The following is a 25,390-nucleotide window of genomic DNA, read 5'->3' as shown; positions in this document are numbered from 1 at the left end:
CTTTTTCTATGGCTTGTCTGAGGAAAATGTTTTTGAGATTCAGCTATGTTGTTGCACATATCAAAAGTTCACTTCATTTTATTGCTTGTTGTATACTATTATGTGAATGAACCATAACTTGCTTTTTATGCATGCGCTAATGGACATTTATATTGCCTCCACATTTGCGCTATTATGAATAAAGTTTCTATGAATGTTCACATGTGGACATGCATTTTCATTTCTCTTGACTGACCACCTAGCAATAGAATTGTGGGGTCATATGGTAAGTTATCTAAACTTCATGAGAAATTGGCAAACTGTTTACCAGAAGAGTCATGCCATTTTCTATTTCCATCGACACTGCAGGTGACTTCCAATTTTATCATATCATAACCCTAGCGGTCTTCTCAGCCTTTTATCATTTGGTAGTGGTTATCATATGATGCTTTAAAATTTGCATTTCCCTGATAATGGATGATGTTAACCATTTTTTCATATATGTATATTAGCCTTTTATATATTTTCTTTTGTGAAGTGTCCATAAAATCTTGTACACATTGAATTGTTATCTACCTTTTCTTGAAGTTGTAAGAGTTCTTTACATATTCTTAACCCAAGTCCTTTTCTCCCATTCTGTGCCTGGCCAGGTAATTTTCCAAATGCTGTGTCTTACAAATTTAACTTTGATACTCCCATTTAAAGATTTTTTTCTTCATTTGTTATATCCTATTTTAGAAATCTTTGCCTACACCAAGGTCACAAAGGTTTTTCTGTTTTCTTCTAGAAGTTCTATAGTTCTTACAACTTTCATTTAGGTCTGTAACCCACTTGATTTTTTTTCCCACGTGGATATCAAGTTGTTCCAACATAATTCAGTGAAAAGACCCTGCTTTCATCATTTAATTCTTTGTGAAACATCAACCATACACATATGTGGAGACCTATTACTAGAATTCCTATTCCATTTCATGGATCCATCCATCCTGTCACCAACACTGCTCTCTTTATTACTGTAGCTTTAATTCTACAAGTCAGGAACGTTAAGAACTCTTTCTTTACTTTTTTTAAATGGTTTTGGTTTTTCACAGATAACTTCAATCAGGCTGAGGAAGCTCCTTTGTATTCCTAATTGGCTGAGAAGTTTTATCATAGATGGATGTTGCATTTTATTCAGTGTTTTTCAGCATCTATTGAGATGATTGCATGACTTTTCTTATTTATATAATGAAATAAATTTTCCAGTGCCAACCAACCTCTCATTCCTGGGATAAATCCATCCATCCATGATCTAATTTTTTAAAAATATTTTTCTGGATAAAATGTGCTAATAACAAATCTATGTACATGAGATATTCCCTCCTATTCTATTTCTTGGGAAAATATCATGTAGGATGGTATAATTTTCTTCCATAAAAGCCTGATAGAATTCACCAAGAAAACAATCTGAATTTAGAGATTTGTGAGAAGGTGATTAATTGCAAATTAAATTTCATTGGTAGAGACAGGGCCACTTTTAGATTTCCCATTTTTTCTTGAGTCAGTATTGATTTTTGTGTCTTTCAAGAAATATGTCTATTTTATCAAAGTTTTCACTGGTATAAAGTCATTTATAATATTTTCTTATATTCTTAATGCCTGTACGATTTGTGTGGAGCCTATTCTTTCTTTCATTCCTGATATTGCTTGTTTGCATTTTCTTTCTCTTATTTTTAGTTTTGGAAAAATACACCGAACATAACTTTTACCATATTAACCATTTTTAATATACAGTTTAGTGGTTAAGTACATTCATATTGTTGTAAAACCATCACCACCACCCATCTCTAGAGCTTTTCTATCTTCCCAAACTGAAACTCTGTACCCTTTCAACAATTAACTCCCCACCCCCAGCCCCTGGCAACCACCATTCTATGAATTTGAGTACTCTAGGTACTTCACATACGTGCAGTATACAGTGTCTTTTTGTGACTGGCTTATCTCCCTTAGAATAACATCTTCAAGGTTCATTCATGTTGTAACATGTGTCAGAATTTGCTCCCTTTTTAAGGCTCAATAATATTCCCTTGTATGTATGTACCACATTTTGTTTACCAATTCATCCATTGATGGACATTTGGGATGATTCCATCTTTTGGCAATTGTGAATAATGATGTTATACACATGGGTGTACACATATCTGTTCAAGTCTCGGTTCTCAGTTCTTTTGGACACATACCCAGAAGTGGGACTGCTGGACCATATGGTGATTCTAAATTTTTTGAGAAACTGACATGCTATTTTCCACAGCAACTATGCCATTTTACATTCCCACAAACAGTGCACAAGGTTTCCAATTTCTCCACATCCTTGCCAACACTTATTTTGTTTTGTTTTTTTTAATAGTTGCCATCATAATAAGTGATATCTCATTATGGTTTTGATTTGCATTTCCAGAATAATTAGTGATGCTTATTTAGCATCTTTTCATGTGCTTATAGGCCATTTGTACAATATATCTTCTTTGGAGAAATGTCTATTAAAGTCCTTTGTCCATTTTTCAATTGGCTTGTTTCTTTTGTTGTTGTGTTGTGGGATTCTTTATATATTCTGGATATCAATCCTTTTTCAGATATATGATTTGCAAATATTTTCTCACATTCCATGGGTTGCCTTTTCACTCTGCTGACGTCCTTCAATGAACAAAAGTTTTTAATTTTGATGTAGTCCAGTTTATCTATTTTTTTCTTTTGTTGCCTGTGCTTTTGATGTCATATGCAATAAATCATTGCCAAATGCATTATCATAAAGCATTTCCCCTCTATTTTCAGGCTTTATGCTTAAGATTTGTGTGTCTTGATGTACATATATTATACACTGAGTTTGAAAGTTTATCACAAAACAAAGACTGCACTACACTTACATTTATTAACATGGGAAAATCTGAAAACTATGAGAGAAAGAAGCAAGCATCCAAATAATACATATGGTATGATTCCACTTACATAAAGGTTTTTTTCCCAAAATGATAAACACAAAATACAGGACAGTGGTCCTCTCAGGAGAAGGGAAGTGGAGGTAATGGGGAAAGTACACCAAAAGTCACATGGAGTATTGTAATATGCTATTTTTTGGCTGGGCTACAAGGAAAGGGATGTTTGTAATTGTTCTCAAAACTGTACGTGTGCATTTTCATACACATTTTACACATAAGCTATGTTTCATAGGTGTAAAACATTTTGGAGTAATACAACTGCTGCACTAGAAATGATCAGAAAATGAAAAAGAAAATTAACTTTAGATTTCATGGCTTTGAATTCATCTGAGTAGCAGGTAATACTGTTACATGTCATCTGCAGAATAGTCTTCTTAGAATATTGCTAAATATGAATGAAAAATAAAAATGAATAACAAATAATAATGCAGGCAAGTATCAAATAACACTGAAAATAAGAAAATGAAAGTAACTTTTAATGATCCACAACATGCTTATTTTAATTTTTCAAAGGGAACTTTATTAGGAATAAAAAGAAAAACAAAACTAAACTTTAAAAAATGAAAAGCTTGACAAAAAATAATGACAGTCTTCGCATTTTCCCCATCTCCTCCTTTAAAATAACACACTTGATTATAAAAATTAAAAATAAAAAAACACCTTTAAAAACCACACGTTTAAATCAATATTTATTAATATACCTCTGGCTTAACAGTGTAACACTGAAAAAGTATTTTATCCCTTTAAAATTAAGTTTTACAATACACTTATGAGCTGTCACTCTTTTTACTAAACATTTACTAAAAGGACAATCAAAATTGTTCTATATTATGATCTCAAAAAAAACTTGCTTGTGAAATAAAAAGATGCTATTACAAAATCCCAATCATGAAAAATACTTTTAAGCTCTGGCTGGTGAGGCTCAGTGGACTGAGTGCCAGCCTGCAAACCAAAGGGTTGCCGATTCAATTCCCAGTCGGGTACATGCCTGGGTTGCGGGCCAGGTCCCCAGTAGGGGGCACGTGAGAGGCAACCTCACATTGAGGTTTCTCTCCCTCTCTTTCTCCCTCCCTTCCTCTCTCTCTCTAAAAAATAAATAAATAAATAAATAAATCTATTTTAAGAAAACATTTTTAAAATAAAAAGTGACTAAGTTTCTCAAAAATCTGACTCACTGGGGGATTAAAGAGTCTAAAAGAAATGCAAGACCATTATTTTCTAAGCTATTCCATTTCAGTTACAATTTGTTAACATTTGGCCTTACCTTGCTAAACACATAAGAATGGTATCTAATTAGTATTTAATATTGAAAATTAATGAGTAGCTAAATGGTTTTATGAGTATGTGAAAGTAATGTTTCACTGATACCCTAGGAAACAGTTTCCATTCCTCATTTATGTAGTAGTCTTATTTGTAGAGCTCAAAGTTAAGTGTCTACCCAACAGGTGTTCATTACACCAAAAATATCAATTTCCATACTGAGTGTTCTACCCAAACAAAATGATGAAAATGATTATTTTTCTTCATATGAAATAAATGATTAAACTTTCTTTATTTTTTTTTTTTAAAGACCTGGAGAGCTTCTCTGAAACCTGAGACTGACCAGTAGAGGAGCAACTAGAAGTTGACCGTGGGTGATCATGATCAAAAGGGGAGATGCCCATGAGCTGCATGTAAACACAGAACAGAGGTCTCCCCTGGGGCAGAGGCCGTTTATGCACCTGACTCCTAGTCCCTATTCCCATTCCATTTCCCCACCTAGCCAGCCACTTTCCATCTAGTAGGTCAGGTTTTGCAACAATCCAACAGAAGACTCAGTTTTAGAACTCTAAGTCCAGTAAGGGAGCCACTAATCACCTATGGCTATTTAAATTAATTAAAATTTAAGGAGGTAGAAGAGGAGAAGGGGGTTAAATATATATGGTGACAGAGGGAGACTTGACTTTGGGTGGTGAACACAATGCAATATATAGATGATGTATCACAGAATTGTACACTTCAAACCTATATAACTGTTACCCCAATAAATTTAATAAAATAAAAAATAATAATAAAGTTCAACACTCACACTAGCCAGATTTCAAGTGCTGAGGAGTTACATATGAATCATGGTGACCAGGTTGGACAGCACAGCTATAGAACATTTCCACTACTGCAGAAAGTTCCATTGCTGTGTAACACCTTTTCTCAAACAGGGCTACTCTTAAATAAAATGAGTGTACTTTTTATTAATAACATTTAAGGAGGTTTTACTATGTGTAATTCTAACCATATTTATTTATGCCAATGAGCATAAAAAAAATCCCTAGGAAGGAAAGGTATCAATCAGCTTCCCCATGCATTCATCCAATAACTTACAGGCAGGAGCTATTTATAGCGTTAGTGTCATTTACATATAAAAATGAAGGCTAGCAAGGTAAAAAGGTCCTATTGTGGTTTCTGAGTAACCACACTAAAAATTTAAATATTTTTAAAGTGAAAAATGTTTTCACACAAACCAATAGACTCACAGGTACATTTTCATTATACTTGGGCACCATCTGCTGGTCATGTTGTTAAACTGAACAAATAATGAAATACTAGGAATATTGGGAGACATTTTTAAAGGACAAACAATCCCAGCTTTTGCCACAATGCATTCCTGGAAAACCACATCATAAAGAGGCATCACATAACCCATGGAAAGATCTCATTAAAGCAACATGAAAAAAGTATAGTTCTCTATAACTATTTAAAATAGGATAATTATTCTCCACATTCTTTCTTATAGGTATGAACATATGTATTATTTAGAGAACACAACATAAATTTAAATATAAAACTTTAATTTATGTAAAGTTAACCTAAATATAACATGGTAAAAATAATAATTCTGTTTCCACACTCCTAGAATTTTTAAGTAATCTGGATGGTAGTTCTTTATAAAGTGGCACTGAAAGAAATCCAAACTAATACCTTTTCTTTAAAATCAATAAAGTTCTTTATAGTAAGCTGAATTAATGTACTTCTTCCATTGCAAAGTAGTATTGAAAGGCTGGGGTTGATTCAACTTTACTCTTCTTCACCCTCTCCTAACTCATAAGTCTTAATCAAAGATTCAAGTAAAAATAATAAGTGGTATTAAATCATTCTTTTTCATCTTTCCCTATCCCAGAACCTAACAGCATGGTGGTGACAAGCTGCTACCAGAGCACATCATACTTCACTAAAAAGTCTTAGAAATAACTATATGCCATTAAAAAGAAGCTTCAAAACATTTTTTTCACAAAATTGTAAGAAAAATACAACCTATTATCTTGTGTTCTATCTTTGAAAAAATTCTCAAAAAGAAATCATAGAGATGACATAAACTTAAGTCTAAATATTACTGAGGCAGCTTCCTATACATAATGCAGCAAAATGCAAAAAAAAAAAATAGTCCATCCATACTGTATTCTGTTTATCTATCCTGAGAAAAGGGACTTGCTGAGATAGCTGAATAAAGATTCTTTCAAAGTATCTTTTAAAACACAATTACCTCCCTTTACTCTGAGGGTGTGCAGGATTCATGCTTATAGTCAGACCCTTTTTGTAGAGTCACTAACTTATTTATTTTTCTCAGGAATACAAAACAATTTTTAGTAACTCAAAATAATGACCAACGGATTTTAAGGAATGCCCTTTTGGGGGATTATATAATTAAAGAAGCAAAACAATGGTCAAACAATCTGACATGTAAGCCCCTGTATGAACTATGAAAATAATAATCACCATACCAGTGATGATAGATGGTGGTAGTAACAGCTAACATTTTCACATGTCAAAGACTCTATATCTCCATTTTACAAAATATGAAACTAGGGTTTAGAGAAATTAAGTAACTTGCCTGAGGACAACACGGTTGCCAAGCGTCAGACGTGCGATCTGAACAAAGGCAAACTGCCTCATTTCAGCTCAACCTAGAAATAACCAAGAACAAAGGCACAGTCGCCCACCATTGCTAATGTAGCTCACGTGGGGGAAAAGACAGACTGAAGTGAAATTTGCTATTTTGCATAAAGTTCTCAGACCCACGTGGGGTCTGAAATCATAAAGATCTGGATCCATCACTGGGAAGTTGCTTGACCTTACTAAACCTGTAACCTGATCTATAAATACAAAAAGAAATCGTGTCAGCCTCACACAATTGTAGAGAAGGTGTAGTCAGATAACTTACAGAGACTTCTGGAATAGTATCTAGCGTACAATAGGTGCTCCATCAATGCTACAACTTGTGCCACTTGGTTTCTGTTTTAACAAATTAGAAATTCAAGTGGAATACATAAATATTTAGATTTATTGGAAAAAATTTCATTCTTATATATAAATCTGTATATTTGTTATATATAGTAAATTTATTAATGTGCATCACTAATGTTAACGATGCATATGCCCAAAAATAAGATGGTATTTTGATCTGTAGCAATCAAAAAATAAGTGTGTGGTTATTAAAAATAACAGACACGTGTACAAAAAAAGTTTTTAACTTTCCTCCCAGGCCAATCCCACTCCCTAAAGGTAAAACCTTTGTATATGGCACCCAGAAGTACTCCATGTACATGTACATAAATGTATCCATAGATCCTCTTTGAAATACACATACAAACAAATGTAAGCTTACTATACTTTTATGTACTTCTTTTGAACTTTATATATCTTAAGAGATCCTTCCATACTAGCCCATACATAGATTTCTGTTACCATTGCACAAGACGTTGAACCTACTATTAATCCCACTAACAGTTCATCTATTAAATCTGTCCATGTGCCTAGCTATTGAAAGAGTAATCCCTTTTCTGGGATTCAATAATGGCCCAAAACACATGCAGGGGCATAATCGTATATGTAATAGGATGTTAATGTTCTATGAAGGCATTCTTTATAACAGTAAAGAATTAAAGGCAACAGACACAGGTTAAAATTACAGTAAATCCACACTATGGGATATTATCTGCAGTTAAATAGATGAAACAGGCTACATGACACAGGTTTAAGAGACAGTGAAGTGACAAAAGAGCAAGTCTCAGAACAGTACATATAGTATAGGTCAACGTACAATTTTGTAATTACATATGTGGGAGTGTGGGCATGTGTCTATTGTAGAGTGAAACATGCCCAATTGTCAATGGCTATCACTTCTAGTGAGGAAGGTAGAATGAGGACATATGGGGGAGGACTTCTATTTTTTTACTCTACATATTTCTACACGGTTTTGATGACAAGCATGTATTGCATATAGATTACATACTTTTCTAAAATGAGGATAAAAACTCTATTAGTCATCTCTTGCTGCATAGCAAATTAGCACAAACTGAACAGCTTTAAACGGCACATGTATTTTCTCAGAGATTTTGTGGGTCCGAAGTGCAGGCTCAGCTGGGCCGGGGCCTCTGCAATCAGGGTCCGACCAGAGCTGGGCTCTCGTCTGCAGGCTCAGCTAGGGGAGGACCCACTATCCCCACTCCCTGGTTGTCAGCAGCCTTCCTTCCCTTCCGGCTACAGAATTCACAGAAGCTCGCTTCTTCAAACCAGCAAGGAAAAGACAGCAAGACTCAACAGCCAGTCTGCTGGCAGGACAGTCTTACACATTAGAATGTAATCATGGAAGTGATATCCCATCGCCATTGCCATACTCTATTAGACGCAAGTCACAGGTCCTGCCCACACTCAAGGGAAAGGGACTAGGCAAGATTGTGAATACCCAAAGGAGGGATCATGGGACCACCTGAAAGTCTGCCTGCTACAAAGACAATTAAGGTCCTTACTGAATCTCAAAGGTAGGCATCAGAAGGATGACCAGGAAGTAATGCATATGGATATAGCTCATGGTTATAGAACGAAATGAAATTAAGAAACCTGTACAGGACGAGATCTAAGTCTATGGTCTTATAGTAACATTTTACATTTTGGAAAACCATGCTCTAAACTCAGATATAACTAACCTATTTCATTGTGAAGAAAATAAGCAGATCTTTGACATAAAAATCCAATAAGAGATCTCATAAAATAGCAATGCAATTTGGAAACTGGTTTTTCTAAGAGAAAACATGGCTCATAATGTAACCTTAAAACAAGAACTATGAGAAAGGAAAGAAAGGAAAGAATAAAGCCAGGACAAACCTAGCCAAGTGCTGAAGCTGTGTGATATGAAATGTTAAGTTTACTAGCGTATAATGCACATTTGGTGGAAAGAAAAAAGCACAATAATAAGCCTGATAGGATATAACCTCATAATACTTCTAAGGTGTTTAGAACCAGGCTACATACCACATCCTACAGGAAGAATAAAGGTAAAGGAAAGGTGCCATCTCTACTGAATAGGGAGTCCTAACAAAGAGGCTTCAAAAGGACTCTGCATCTTTAATAATATAAAAAGGCTAGGACACAAACAGCATAATCTAAAATGCCATTAGAAATACTTCACATACAAAAAGGTCTAAGTAAAGCAGGATTTTATAAAGTGATCAAAAAAGAAACACTAAGGGGGAAAATCTTTTAAGATTAAAGAGGTTTTTCAAAGGACAAGTTGAAGTGGTTGTAAAATTTATGAGGCGGCCTTAAACTTCAGTTCTAAGTAACAATAAATTATTCACTATAAAAATATACATGTGTCAAATATTATAAGCCTCTTAAACTTTTTTAAAACAATTTCTTGCAGAACTGATTAGATGTATTAGGTCAATACCAGCAGACACTTTTTCATTAGCACAGTATGACCACTCGGGAAAGGGGCAACTTTTGAACAGATATATGAAGACAGACCACCATTAGACCTCAGTACCACTTCTGATCTGATTATGTATGCGGCCTTAAAATCAATTGTATTAACTATAGCTAAACTAAATGTTAGTTTTAGTTTCTAAATGCCTTCACGTAAATAAAATTTCAAATATCTATTAAATTAAAAATTTTTAATAAATCAAATTAAATTAATTGAGAAATCCATAAGAAAAGATACACTGGGCTGTTTAGTTTTTGCAGCCCTAATTGGCCTTTGGCCTTACTTACATTCTAGTGCTTGACCAGAAAGACATTTAAGTGTGCCTTTTCCACCTCCTCCATTGTCTCTATATTCCTCATGGTGTATGAGGGGCATCTCTATATCCTACAGCCACATTTCTCTTAATTTCTTCTAAATTTGATCTTACTCTCAAATTTTTCAAAGTTGTTTTTAATCTCTGTGCCATTCTCTCTGACACAATATACCCATCTCCAAGAGGTTTTGTACAAATTAAATTAAATTAATGTGGCAGTGCCTAACACCATCCAACATTCACCAATGTGCACTCCACAACCATAAATGCTTATGGAGTTCCTAACAGTTTCCTGCTCAGTGTTGGGCATTAGATATATAGTGTAAACAGGAAAATCAGTCCTTGCCTCCTGAAATTTACAATCTAGCAAAAAGGACAGAAATGGAACCTCTGCATGTGTGGTGAGTGCAACAAAGGATACAGAGTACTTTGGCATATATAAGAGTCGCCTCAACAGACCTGGGATGTCAGGGAAAGCCTCTGTGACGTTATGAGGCCTGCAGAATGACTAGGACCAAAAGATTCCCTGCTTTTCCCATCAATTACTTATTATATAACTGATAAATAAAGCCTTACATATGAGTAATCTGCATTAAAATGCCATTTTATTATAGCTGAGCAACAAAAAGAAGTTATCTGTTAAACTTATGGAGATTTTACTGTCATTTTCCAGAAAAATCCCAAATATTTAAAGAATATTCTCACTATGTTTTCTCATACTTTATCCTCTAATATGAGCAAAAAAAACTGAAGATCTCTTATTTCCTACCCTGAGCCCTACCCTTATACATACTTTAATCTTGATGAATACTTCCACAACTACACAGAAACACTGCATTGAAATTATCCAAGTACTTATCTCTCTTCCCTATTCATCTAAAACAATGATTCTAGTTCAAATGTCTATAAGACTAAACATAACAAATGGGTAATTATACTACCAGAGATTCTTCACTTTCTATGAAGATACAGTCTTCTCTTCTTGAATCATGTAATTCCCCCTTTTTTACCTTTCTTCTTTCTACTTTTGATAGCATATAAAAATGGAGAGCAAATACTTTACTTCCTCTTAACCCTACTTAAAACTGTTTTTTATAAAAGCTCAAGCTTAACAATAGATGCAACTGGCCTCAAGCTCACTGTCAGGAATTACCAGAAAGAGTGAACATTTGCAGTAACCAGCTATTACTTTGCTCCAATCTATGGCTGTCTTCCAGAAAGCTTGCTAGGTCTCCACTTTTTCAAATAAGCCAGAAATTTAAGTATTTAAACAAAATTCTCTAATTGTTAATTTTTACAACTTAAAAAATCTTTAAAGACGTTATGTAAGTCAAACAAAACAAATCTATACACGATTCATTCATTCCAGGAAGATCACCAATTTTCAACTTCTGGTCAGCTTAAGACACAGGGAACTCCTTTAGTTCACCTTTATACTGTAAACTCAACATTCATTACACCAGAAAGGAACCCAGCATTTAGTCAGACACTCAACAAATCTTCTGGCAAACACCTGATGCATTTCATAGCCAAACCAAGAACCATATTTTTCTTTGTATGCACATCACAGTCTCTGTACATCTCCATATACCTGCGCAAGGCTAACAAAAATTCCACAGTTGCACCTCTTCTAATCTTAAATCTATGAATGCAAAAATAAGTGCTTTACACCACCTCCTATAGACTAGTCATGTCTTTTTACTCTTCTGAACATGTCCTTAATTATATAATACCTTTCTTTTTTCCTCTCTATTTTAATGTTTCCCTTTTCTACTCAAAAAAGTTCATATGGACTGGATCTCCTGTTTTGTGTTCATCTGTTTTTTTCCCTCATAATACCTGAGACCTGACAAACATATAACCAGACTACATCAACTATGAAAACATTTCTAATTACTAATAACATTTCTATATTTGATTAAGTAATAAACCAAAAAATATGTAGTAGAAAAGATTATATTGTTAACCAAATCAAATTTCAAAAATTAAAATTACCAAGAGAATGATGAGGAGTGAAATAAGAAGTATGGTACAAGTCAATTGATGCTGTCCAATATTTTACCATTTGAGGGAACCATGTCAAAAGTAAAACTCAAAATTCGATTAGAGTCCAATTTAAGACTATTCCTCCTAAAGGCCAAAAGTTACACTACAACAATAATCATCTTTTTGTGTATTTCAAAACTTAGAAGGTTACTTTTGTTTGCACTAAAAATCCTACTTAAGCATAGTACTTTAGTAAAAAAAGCACAGTTTAATGAGGTTTATGTTTAGATTATTTTATTAAATCAAAACAAATATTGTTCAATGAGGAGAAAAGGAGAGAAATTCAAGCATAAGCTGGAAGATGGATATGCAAGATATTATAATTTGTTACAGTTAATGTTTGTTGCAGTCATTGATAATGTTCTTAATTCATGCTTGTCATAAAGGAAAATGAGAATTGTGTTAAAGATTCTCAGGGACCAATTTCCAAGCAATGTAAACTATATTTATATAAGTATATATATACTTATATATTTAACAGATATCCAAAAAGTGGCTAAAAAATATAACATAAATTTGAATATATAGTAAATGAAAAATCAACACTGCCATTTTACCTTCCCAATATCCCTTCACAGACTCCAACTTTAACAAAAATATAAAGTAAACCAACTACTTACCATTAAAAAAAAGGGAAAATAAAATGTATGAACCAGTTCCAAAGGCAGGCTAAATAATGAAACGTATTCGAAATCCCATTTTCATAACATACCTGTGGATATCAGTTGGTGACTGTACCAAAGAGCAATTGTTTCCAGAAGAAAGCTTCCATGATTCATTTAATTTGTGTTCACTTGTCCCCAGCTCACCCATCACCCAGTCTGGTAGTCCTTCTGGGCTTGAATCTTTTGCTCGTGCTGGATTTGGCTCATCAAAATAGATGGACTGATTTTTAAAAATTAGAAAAATTATTTTTTCAAAATGTACTGTAATGAAATAACTAGTTAAGATTTCCGTCAAGTTTCAAGTTCAGTAACAACTTTTCAAATACTCAAATTCAACTACAAATATATAAAAATATATCATTCAATATACAAAGAATTATGAAATATTAAAATACATAGAATGAACAACATATACATTTTAGTTTGCTCTGCTGTATAAGAAATCTTATGAGTGATAAAACAGCATAACAGATAAATCTGATAATAACTTTGTATTACAAAAGGAATATTAGCTTTATGTGAACATAATTAGAAAGTTCATTTCAAATCATGTGCTCTCTTATTTTTTCAGTGATCATTAGCTACTCTGCAGCAACAATACCCTCCCCTCAAAAAAAATCAGTGGGCAGAAAAACCACAATAAATAAAAATTAGGAATCCCCGCATAAGATGAGAAGAACAGAGTTGAAGACCTAGGATTTAGTTCTGGCCATGACATAAATGAGCTGGGAAATCCAATGCGGGTCTCTAGGCTTTCTCACAGTTATTTGTAAAATAAAGCCCTTTCCTATGTTTTTACGAGACTGAGTGTGAATGGGAAAACATATATAATATACTCATATTATTTCTAAATTTAGTCATTAAGAAGAATGACATGAGCCCATTTATTTCTCTTTAAGTAATACAGGTTTCATGACACATTTCTGAAGAAAATTCTGCATTAACTGGATACTTCTGCAACAATTCTCCCAGTCCTACACGAAAATCCTCCATGTTTAACCAAATATTAAATCAAGTAACTACTATTCCAAAGACTACTGATTGTGAGCAAAATGTATAGCTCTACTTTAACATATGATAGGGAACAACATTAAAACTTTTGGCATTCTCCCATGGATAACAGATATTATGGTCTAGTTGTACAGCATGCCTCTTGAATGAATTTTTGGTTTAAGTAATAAAACAAAAACACACACAAAAAAATCTTAAAATACATTACACAAGAACTCTGAAATTCATTATTTTTTTTAAAGGTACCCTAACAGCAACTACCTATACCTAGAACTTGAGTCAGATTTCTCAATTATACAAACACCATACAGACCAAGACATATTTCATGGTGACAAGCACCAAGATAGTGACAATTCATCAACCAAGTATAATTAAAACTGCCTTTGTAACAAACTTAGTTTTGATCATGAAATTAAATGAAGTACAGGAAATCACTTCTAAATTCAAACTTACTATTGTTATTTTATTAGAGTAGAAAAGAACTTTAGAAGTCATCAATCTAACCTCTCATAAGTTTTTAAATATGAAAGAGTTTAATAACTTAAAGTTACTGACATGCATAAAATATTACTATAAACAGTGAAAATCAGAGGAAAATCAAGTCCTAAATTTTAAAATGCACTTTAAATTTTTGGAAATATTGTAGAAGATTGTGGAATGAATAAATAAGTAAGTAGAGGCCTCTTACAGGCCAGTATCAAATTTCTATTCAAGGGAGAAAAAACTGAATCAGAGAAAAGAAACATTAGTTTTCACTAATATATTTTCTAGAATTTGTAACTTACTAATATGACTATTCCCCAAAGGGATGATAAATTGACAGCTTTAAAGAAATGAAATGAAACTGATATATCTTTTGGTCAATGACACCTACCATGTATGAAGGTAAGGTTTTTAGTGTCCCTGGTTCAGGTCGGTGTATAAAAGGGCCTTCAATCACTCCTCGCTTAAGCATATGCAGCAGCAGTTTTGCATACAGGTTCCGATTCTTCCTGCCCATTATTCCTGCACCTGTTCCTGAAGGCTCACACAGTTTTCTAATCCAAAGCGCACACCTCTGCCGTTCTAGAAATATGTAAGAACTATTAGAGGCTTGATTTCTCAGTAAATAAACATAAATGAAAGACCTACACAAATCTGCTTTTGTCTAGAGCAGGGGTAAGCAAACTTATTCTGTAAAGCAGCACATACTGAACATTTTAGGCTCTGCAGGCCTATAATCTCTGGCATAGCAGCTCCACTCTGCCACTGGAGCAGAAATCAGCCGCATGCCACATGTAAACAAATGGGCATGGCTGTTTTCTAATAAAACTTTACCAAAAAGGCAGCAGGATGGATTTGGCCCAGAGGCTACAATTTGCTAACCCCTGGCCTAGAGTTTGTCAGTTAACTAGTAATCGGTAAGACCTATGCAAAGAAATATTTTCTCAGAAATAAAATCTCTCGATTGCTGTCAAATATCAAGTGATGAGATTAAGTCAGCTATAAAAACATCTCTAAAATAATTTTAGTTGTGTTGAAAAATCTTTCTATAATTGTCATTATACAAACTGAGATGAAATGCAATCTTATTTATTTAAGCATTTTAAACTTAATCTAAAATTAAATCTCAAATGTTTTATTTATTAAAGCTGATAATTTTCAGGGATTTGTAGTTGATTTATTTAGGGCTTTCTTTTAACCTCTCTAAAAATAATTGAAGGCTATTTACATATAATTTTGTAAAATAATTATCATTTTAAAAACAACCTAAAACATATAACACAGTTTAATCCACATATAATGACTTATTGACTATCTTGTCCTGCTATGACACAGAATTGTTTTTAGGTTTCATGAAAATGATTTGACACTAATCTTTTAGCAGTCTAACTCAATTTGAGGATTATACATCTAACACAAATCATAAGCCTTCTTTAATCTCTTAGCTTCTAAAGGTCATATTCATTTATTGTTTTACCTACAAAAATCGCTGGGGCTGGATTTACTACTTTGCTCATACCAGGTTTATTACAACAGGTATGAGAGCTAGCCCCTAAAGGACTTTTGTATTTTTAGCTTTTAAAATTATATAATCACAAAGCAAACTTCATGAAATATTGACCATACTGTATGCAAAAGAAAATGCAAAAGTGAAACTGATTAACTTAAGTAATCAGTTTCTCCAACTATGTGTTTTAAATATGCCCAGCAGCAAACTGAAATCTACATATTTGGGGAATGGCTAGAATTTGGTACAATTTAATAAAAAGAATTCATACCTCTACTTAAAATAATGGGAAAAAAACATTCTCAAAAGTAGAATTTAGCTATAAGAAGATGTAAGTTCAAACAAATGTTCAGATTCTTGCTCGGGGTGTGACTTCTTAAGTTTCTACTAACAATTAACTAAGTAAGAGAAGGCCAAGGATATCCCAAAACTGACAATGAGTCATGAACCAATCCAAATCTTGTACCTAAAATCCATTTTTAAAAGAAGCTAAATATGATGATAGTTTGATTTGAAACACATTTATAATGGTGATTTTAATAAAAATTTTTCCTAACCAGCAGATAAGACAAAAAGAAAAAATGTAGCAAATATCAAAAGATGGCTGACAGTGTAGTAATGTCATTAAATACTAACTCAAAAAATCTTGAATGAGCTATGAGATACGAAATAATCATTGTGGAAAAACAGCAGAGGAAGGAAATAGAGGTTACGGCCTGACAGGCAAGAGGGCAAAAGAGGAAGCTCGAGGGGAAAACGGCACCCGGGCACCATGGGTGAGGGAATGCTGCGGGCCCAGAACAGAGGCAACAGCGAACGCAGCTCCCTGAGATACATACCTAATACTGACTCAGGTCCTCATTTTGAACCTAGAGTTCCCTCAGATACCTCAGGAAACCAGGAAATTTGGACAGAGTAAAAGCCAGTTTCTTGGCCCCCCTCCAAACCCTCTACTCAAAAGCTGCCAAATCAGACTTACCTTTACAGCCAGTCTTATGCCCAGAATAACTCAGAGAATCTTCCTGCCCCTCCAAACTCTTTCCAATCACTCTAATTACCTTAAATGATTAGAAAGTCCTCTGACTTGAAACAAAGACTCCCATTCCAGAATTAGAGATAACAGGCCAGAAATTGGAGACAAGATTGCAACAAAAACTCATTCACACTTGGTTTTTTCTCCTTACCCAAAGATGTACTTATTGACTTGGGAGAGAGAGTGAGAGAGAAAGAGAAACACAGACAGAGACAGAGACATTGATGTGACAGAGAAACATCAGTTGGTTGTCCCCTGTACATACCCTGGGGATTGAACCCGCAACCTAGGTATATGCCCTAACCAGGGATCGAACCTGCAACCTTGGCATGTATGGGACAATGCTCCAACTAACTGACCCACCCGGCCATGGCCACACTTGGATTTTATTCAACCCAAAGCATACAAGGCCAACAGATTATTTTTCCACTCCTATAAACAAAAGGGTCAGAGAGCAGATGGACAGTAGGCTCCTGAAAGAGGAAACAGTCCCACAGTGGGGAAAAAAAAGATGCAGGAAGAAACAGTTGTAGCTAACTTTAGAGCTCCACGTGCTTTAAGCTCATGACATACAAGAAGTGGTATCACAATCTTCCTATGCTTTAATGGAACATAATGACTAAATTTTTATTTACCCTTGAACAGCTCAAAGTAAATACTACATCAGCTTAAGACAAAAATCAGCATTAACAGAATTCAGCTTTATTTCTATATTGATAGTTCATTGGTTTGATGTAATAATATAAAGAAAAAAATTAATCTTAAGGACCTAATTTTCTAACATAATCTTACCTGATCTGTGGGGTAATTTTAAAACAAAGGGCTTCATATCTACCACGAAGTGATCAAACTCTGCATCCAGCTTCTCCCATTGCTCTTCTTCACTTTCCGTTTCCATAATTTAGTCTGTAAAAGATTTAAAAATTAAAGTATTAAGGATCTGTATGCTGAAAGCTACAAAATGGATGAAAGAAATCAAAGAAAACTCATTAGCATTAAATATCAATTCTCCCCAAATTGATCTAAAGATTTTATGCAATTCCAATCAAAATCTCAACCTTATTTTTTGCACATATACAAGCTGGTTCTAAAATTTACATTTTAGGAAGTTAAAGAAACTAGAATTGCCAAAACAATTCTGAAAAAGAAAAACAACACTGAAGGATTCACATTACCCAATTTTAAGATTCCAGTAGTTAAGACAATGTGCTATTGGTCAAAAGACAAGACATAAAGGCCAATGGAACAGACTAAAATCCCGACCAGAGTCCAGAAATTGACCAGTACAAGTAAGGACAACTGACTTTTGACAAAGGTGCAATTAATGGAGAAATTAGAGTTTTTGCAACAAATAGTGCTGTAACAACTGGACATCCATACGCCCCCCCCCAAAAAAAAAAATTACACAAAGCTCATCTTACACCTCATAGTGAATATAAAAAATAGCTCAAAATAAATCAGAGACCTAAGTGTTTAATGTAAAACTACAAAACTCTTAGAAGTATAAGAAATAATCTTCATGACCCTGGAAAAGGCAAAGATTTCTTGGATACAACAAAAAAGCACTATCCATATAAGAAAAAACTGATATACTGGATTTCACCAAAATAAAAAACTTCTGCTCTGCAAAAGACTCCGTTAAGGGACTGAAAAAAAAAAGCCACAGATTCAAAGAAAATATTTGTGAATGATATATCTCATAAAGGACTTCTATCAAGAACATATAAAGAATTCTTGAAACCATAAGAAAACAAACAACCCAATAAAAAATAATCAGCAAAAAAATTAGTCTCTTTACCAAAGAAGATATGTGGATGACAAGTAAGCACATGAAAAGATGCTCAACATTTTTAGTCACTAGAGAAATGGAAATTTAAAACTACAGTGAGATATCACTATACACCTAGTAGCACAGCTGAAAAAAAAAAAAAAAAGCAAACAATACCAAGCAGTGGTAAGGATGCGAAGCAACAGGAATTCTCTGCTGGCAGACAAGCAAAATGGTGCAACCACTCTGGAAAACAGGAGAGCAGTTTCTTACACAGTTAAACATACATTTACCATGACCCAGAAATTCCACTCTTAGGTATTTACCCAAGTGAAACAAACTCTGTATTTACATAGAAACCTGAATGTGATATTTATAACAGCATTTATTTTTCTATGAAATCACCAAACACTGGAAACAACCCAAATACCCCTCACCTGGAGAATGGATAAACAAAGTATGGTAAAAATACAGAATGGAACAGTACTCAGCAACAGAAATGAATGAACTACTGATACAACAACAAAAACTTTAAACATTTTATGCTTAGTGAAAGAAGCCATTCTTAAAAGGCTACCTACTGTATGAATCCATTTGCAGCCAAAAAGTATGAGCATATTAAGCAGATCGGGGGTTCACAGGGGCTGAGCAGCAGGGGAAGATGTGCGTACAAAGAGGTGGCACGAGGAGACTGTTTAGGCGGCGGCATTGTCCAGCGTACCGTCTGTGAAGGAGGCTGTAAGACCCTGCTTTACGCATGTGGGAAAATCTCATAGAACTCTATCTCCAAAAAGTGATTTTAACTCTGTAAGTTTTTTAATTCCCCTCAAAAAAACTTAAAATATTGGTCCCTGTATTTCTTCCTTATTAGCAAGAAAACATGGAATAAAAAGGGGTAAATCTCAAAATTCAGAAACATAAGTTTTAACAAAATTCCTTGAGTTAAAAATATAACCACAGTCAACACATTCCTTTAAGTTATGAACTGTCTTGGTAGGGACATGGACTACCTTTACATTATATAAGGCCTCCAATTGTCATTTATTCAATTTACAAATTACATATTTGGAAAAAAGCTCTGTTCTGCCTTATTGGCATTCCTCTTCCAGACAGCCTTCCCTCTCCTGAAGCAGCTTTTGACGTTTTGCACAGTATCCTCCCTCTTGCTATCAACAGCCTCTTGACAGAAAGTTCTCTCTAGCCTGTCTGTGTAAGGAAACGCTGGCTTCCACCGGCTGACCTGACATCCCTCACAGCCTAGAAGTGAACCAAGGTTTCCATCCTCTGTCAAGTACGTGCACATACTATTTGGAGCCTTAAACTCTCTCCCAGCAGCCTTGCGCAGGAAGGAAAATAGTTTCTGAGATGCATACTGCCTTCCCAACTGCTGCTCTTCAACCTCAACCCCAAAAGGCCCCTTTTATGAGGCTTCCACTCTCTGACTCTACCTTTACTCCCCATACCCATCGCTGTGACCTCCAAAACCCTTCTATCTGATCACAACAGCCTCATATCCTCTTAAACTCTCCCCTTACTCCACTCAATCTTTTCTTTACATCCAGCAAGACTGCCACCCCTTGACACCCTCCCATGTTCCCTACGTAAGGGTTTGCTGGAGAAAAATGGCACTGCCTTGTAGTCAGATGGCTTCCAATGTTATCTGAATCTGCAGGAGTCTTTTAGTATTTCCTGCCCCACAAAGCAGCGTTTAAACTTTCACCAGATATCTTAAATCCCCTTAAATAAAGTGCTGCAGCCTTCCCTCACTCCTTATTTTAAAAACCTTACCTGCTGCTTCATGGAAAAAAAATAATAGCCGGATGGTAACACCCCAAAATGCTATTCCCTCCACCTCTCAAGTTGTATCTTAGAGAACAAATCCGTACTTCCTTTGCTTCTGTATCAGAGCATGAACTCTCCTTCTGTCCAATGCCAACACCTTGATCTCCTATCAGCTACCTCCCACTGTGTCAAACTGTCCAGCCCCACTGACTATTCCTATTTTCTAAACCCCATAAACCAATGTATCAACAAGTACTCAGAACATCTCAAACCCTGCCCGTCCTTCTATTCCTGCTGCCACTCTCAGAGAAAGCACTTTCGACCACTGACCTGCACAGCCTACTTCACTGTTCCCTACTTTAGTCCTCACTGATGCTAGATTAAGTTTCCTAAGCACTAAACTAAGCATATCACTCCCTACTTTAAAACTTCTCTTGGCTGCCTGATACACAGCAGGATGCTTTCTAAATTCAAAGTTAGGCCTACAAGTGCCTGTACGTTTTGAGCCCATCTCTTACTTTCTCTCTCTCTCTCTCTCTCTCTCTCTCTCTCTCTCTCTCTCTCTCACACACACACACACACACACACACACACCACCCACCCACCCACCCACCCACTGCCTAACTACACTAACCCACCGATGAGCACTTCACCAGCAATGAACTCTTTGCCATTCTTCAAACACTTTAAGCCTTTGTATGATTCTACATTCTTTTCACAGGCTGTTCCTGTTGCCTGGAGTCAGGTAAAAGCAGTGCAACTGTCTCTTCTGATTAAAGCTTGTCCCACTTATTGTAGATTCATTGTCACTCCATCCTCAGTGTTCACATCTGTGAGGCAGCACTTATCTCACAATTTTATTTTACACATCTCTGTATTATTTGCATGTCTTCCACCATCTGAAAGATGCTCTTGGAAGGCAAGGACCATGACTTAGACATCTTAATATCTAGCACATTAAGTGGCATGTATTAGAAGCTGAAGAATTTATTGGTAAATAAATGTTAATGTAAGGGATTAATGTTCCACTTTCACATGACAAGTTTTGGGGTTGTTTTTGTTTGGGTGTTGTTTTTTTTTTGAGATCCCATTCTGAATAACAAATTAGTTTTCTAGAATAGAAAGATGGTATGTCCTTAATGCTAGTTACCAGAACTGGTCACCCTACATTCTGCATTACAGAAGAAACATATTTTCAAATTCAAGACTTGGTTAAGATAAATTTTTTTGATTGGTTAGTTGGATGGGTTGTTTGAGTGGCTGGTTTTGTTTCCCATTCTTACAATAGCTAACTGCATTCCTCCATAACATCAGTTATGTACTTGGTTACAGAAGGCTATATAATACAACTGCTGGTTGTTAGATCATAAGCTGAAAACCAACTTTCAAGTAGATTAAACAAACAAATGGAAACTCATAAACCCAGAATGTTACGCACAGCTCTGGCCTAGAAGTGTACTCCTAGGCTTAACCTTTCTGCCTGTGCACTCAAACATTTGCCTGAGAGTATCCATAGTTATGGCTAAAGCAAAAAGATTCCTAACAATCAATAATAATCACTCAATAAATCCTTTGACACAGGCAGATGATAGTGTTTAATGTTAGAAGAAACTAAATGCAAAATTAAAAGATTCACCCAAACTCACAAAATTAAGCCCAAAGCTCAGATTAAAATTCTTAAATCTTTAGCGCTCAGCTCCATTACATCTGACGACTTGGCCATTTACTTGTAAATCAGCAATACATCCAACTAATGATGAAAAATCTTGAAGATTAGAAAGGCAATCAGAATTGCTATAACATAAATACTAGGGTGCATATTTTTAAACAAATAAAGAGTCAATGTAATACTTGGTAAAAGCCAAAAATCTGCTTCTCCTCATCCCTTTTTTATTCTCCAAAAAAATAATGAAATGCAAAAAGCAAAAAAAATTAATTTACCATTTCAAACCTTCAAGGAATTCTTGCTACACAAATTACACCTTATAAATAAATTATATCTACTTAGTTCCAGCTAATTAAACAGTTTTATTACTATTTATTAGAATTGCAGATTTAAATTATTAGAATGGAAAAATAAGTGAAGCTAAATATCTTTGATTTAGGCCTAGAGTGTGCCCACCAGTTACATACATGGTTCAAAACCATGCCCATACTGGTGTGGCTCAGTGGATTGGGCACTGTCCTGCAAAAGGGAAGGTCCCCTATTCAATTCCTGGGAAGCAACCAATGTTTCTCTCCCTCTCTTTCTCCTTCCCTTCCCCTCTCTCTAAAAATAAATAAATACTTTTTTTAAAAAAGGCAAAAAAAAAAAAAAGAAGTAAATTGAGTGACTCTTGCTTATATCTATAATCTATATTTGGATCATTTCTTATTTTTAATTCACTGGCAATGTCTTTTTTGAAACCTGTTTCTACGTGGACAGCTACAAAATGGGCTAAGACCTTCTCAAGGTGCTTAGCTGCCACAGGAGTCAGCAAAGCATGAGGGAGCCACAAACACGGAACAGCCTTGCGCAAAAAGCATCCACAACTGCTAAACAAAGACTCCACCTCAGGTTTATCATGCCCCTTGCCAAACGCAACGAACATATTCCTGAAAGTGGCGTGTCATCAATATTGTTCAATCAAACCATGTATTTTAAATATATGGTGAGTCATTGAAGAAAATCTGACATGTGTATGTCAGTACATCAAAGTCTTCCCGGTGCGTGTTGACCTGGCTTACGCATCTGGGCGTGTGAAGTTCCCCAGTTGTGCCAGGAGCACGTTGTGCGCTTTGCAAGCGCAGCGCAGTCAACGCCCTAGGAGACAGGTTCACTTTCGTGTCCATTTCACAGCGGAGAAAGCTGAGGCTCAGCGGGTTCAGTAACTGGCCGATGGTCCCACGGAAAGTGGCAGCTGGGCCTGAACACTGTGCCCAGACTCCAAGTCACCCCCCAGGAAAAGGCACGTATCATTTCATTTGCCTGTTCTATTTTATTTTCATTCGTCTTTAAATATTAAGAATAAAAAAACAGCTGCAGAGTGATCAGAATAAGAGCTGTCCGTATTTACCCAAAGTGTCCTCTTAAACGCTTTAAAAATACAAACTATAAATAAACCCAGAAACACTCTGTAACTCCCAGCACCTTGATCCTGGGCCAGGGCCTGCCCAAGGGACTGTTATGAGGACTGTTCCTACAAAGGAACCAGCATACCGGTTCTGCCTTAAATACCGAGGGAGGAATGTGACAAGTCCAGTGCGCCGTGCACCTAAGTCACTTCCACGGCCACTGTGGGCAGAAGTCGCCGGGCACGGGGTCGGGGGCAGCCCGCGAGCTCCGCGAGGCCAGGCCTTATCCCCAGCTTGTCCGGCACACGGGTTTCCTCTCGGAAGCCGCGAACCATTTGGTCCGACTTCTGGACCTCCTCACGTTGACCGCTAACCAAACTTGACTCGACTTTCCCAAAGCGCGCCCGGGCTGCAATTTACTCAGCAAGTGAAACCCCAGAGGTCCGGGTCGAGACCCCCGAACGCGACGCGCGCTCCTCAGGCCTCAAGAACCCGCGCGGGGCCTGCGGGGCGACGCCCCTCCCCGCACCAGCCTGCACGGGCGGGGCGACCGCCTCCCCGGGCAAAATTCCACCCGAGATCCCGCGGATAGGGGCAGGGGAGGGAAAATCGGAAAGACAAGAACCTGGAACCCCTACACGCAAGCTTTCTGATCGGCCGCCGCCGACGCCGCCGCCAAACGGTTTCAAATCCTTGCGGGCCGCCACCGTCGCCACCGCCCTGCAGGCCGGGGGCGGGGATTTCTGCGCTCGCATTCCCCGCCCCCTTCCCCACTCCGCCCGCGGCGGCCTGCGCGCCTCGCTGTTGCCAAGGCGACGGTTGGAGCCTCTGTAGCTGCTCCCTAGCCGGTCAGAGGAGCGGACTTCCGCGCTTGCTTACGCCCGCCTCCCTGCCTCAGCCCCGGGGCTCCCGCGAGTGCGTTGCATCGTTGCCATGGCGACGGGTGGGCCAGAGACGCTGGCTCTAGGCTCGCGTTCCAGGCGGGCAGCTCCTAAGCTGGTCCCAGACCAGGGCTTTCAACCAGACCCATATCTGGGCACTGCGGCCCTCGAACATCACAAGTGTAGCTTGTGGACACTGTGGGGGCTATGGAGGAAAAATATATAAAGGCGAAAGAAAATGGAATTACTGGAGAATTTTCAGAGAAAAGTGGGGCCGTTGTTTGAACAGACAGCGGAGTTTAATAAGCCTAAAAATGTGAGAACTTACTGCCTGGTGTCTTTCTCACAACCCAGAGGAGAATGGAGTTGTGTTAAGGGGGAAATGAGCACGAACCTTTTTTTCTTTTTTCTTTGCAATTTGACACTGAGGTTTGAAAAAACTGACACCAAATTCTGAAGATGCTGAAATAAAATAAAAAGGCTTTCTGCTTACCAATTCTGTGTAAAATAGCAAGACCTAGTGGAAAATGAGTTTTTGCTGCCCTCAAGATCTCCACCTCCTCAAGGCAGTCTGTGTGTCTGCATTGCTATGTTGTGGTGTTCTTTGGTCTTCTGTTACATTTCTGGGAATACTCTAAACTATGTTTTTTAAATATACAGAAATTACATTTAAATTGTAAAAACACTCACCTAAATGAAATTTGGTTTACCACTGTTTTTCATCTAATTTCACAACAGGACTCCTTCTTCAGTGTCTATACAGTGCACTTAGTGTGAGGCCAAATCTAACATAAGCACAGCTTGAAGCATCTTTTCAATTTTCCATAAAGAAAAGAGAAAATTTATTCATTTGTAACTAGTTATTTTCAAACTTTGAGAGGGAAGTCATATTCTTTTGAAGGTGCTTTTTCAAACCCATCCCACTGGAAGTAAAAACTAACAATTCTTCATTGTTTCAATGACAAATCATGAAGACTAGGGAAAGAAAAAGTATGAAATGCTTTTAAGAATGTTTAGTCTTTCAAAAGGATATTTGAACATGTTTATAGCTAACAAATAATCAGTAGTCCTGATCATTTGCACTGAGAATCAGGGATGTAAAACCCACACATGCAGTTGCAGGAATCTGACCACTCAGTGAAGAGGTTCAAAG

The 25,390-nt window shown here is 36.3% G+C and overlaps 1 protein-coding gene across 1 annotated transcript in view; it reads right to left on the bottom strand.

Annotated features, from left to right (window-relative positions):
* The window catches only part of CEP112 (centrosomal protein 112), a 311,127-nt gene extending 287,030 nt beyond the window's left edge, over window positions 1-24,097 (bottom strand). The window contains exons 1-4 of the mRNA XM_054573071.1: window positions 23,982-24,097; window positions 17,545-17,658; window positions 14,604-14,794; window positions 12,765-12,937 (exon numbers count right to left, since the gene is read on the bottom strand). Of these exons, the coding sequence (XP_054429046.1) occupies window positions 12,765-12,937; window positions 14,604-14,794; window positions 17,545-17,650 (470 nt within the window). The 5' untranslated portion in view covers window positions 17,651-17,658; window positions 23,982-24,097. The remainder of the gene's footprint in view (window positions 1-12,764; window positions 12,938-14,603; window positions 14,795-17,544; window positions 17,659-23,981) is intronic.
* Window positions 24,098-25,390: the final 1,293 nt, after the last annotated feature.

Source organism: Pteronotus mesoamericanus, unplaced genomic scaffold (genome assembly GCF_021234165.1).
Source record: "Pteronotus mesoamericanus isolate MK-2021 breed Mesoamerican mustached bat unplaced genomic scaffold, CSHL_Meso_final contig_246, whole genome shotgun sequence".
Lineage (NCBI taxonomy): Eukaryota > Metazoa > Chordata > Mammalia > Chiroptera > Mormoopidae > Pteronotus > Pteronotus mesoamericanus.
This window is presented reverse-complemented; position numbering and strand designations above follow the sequence as displayed.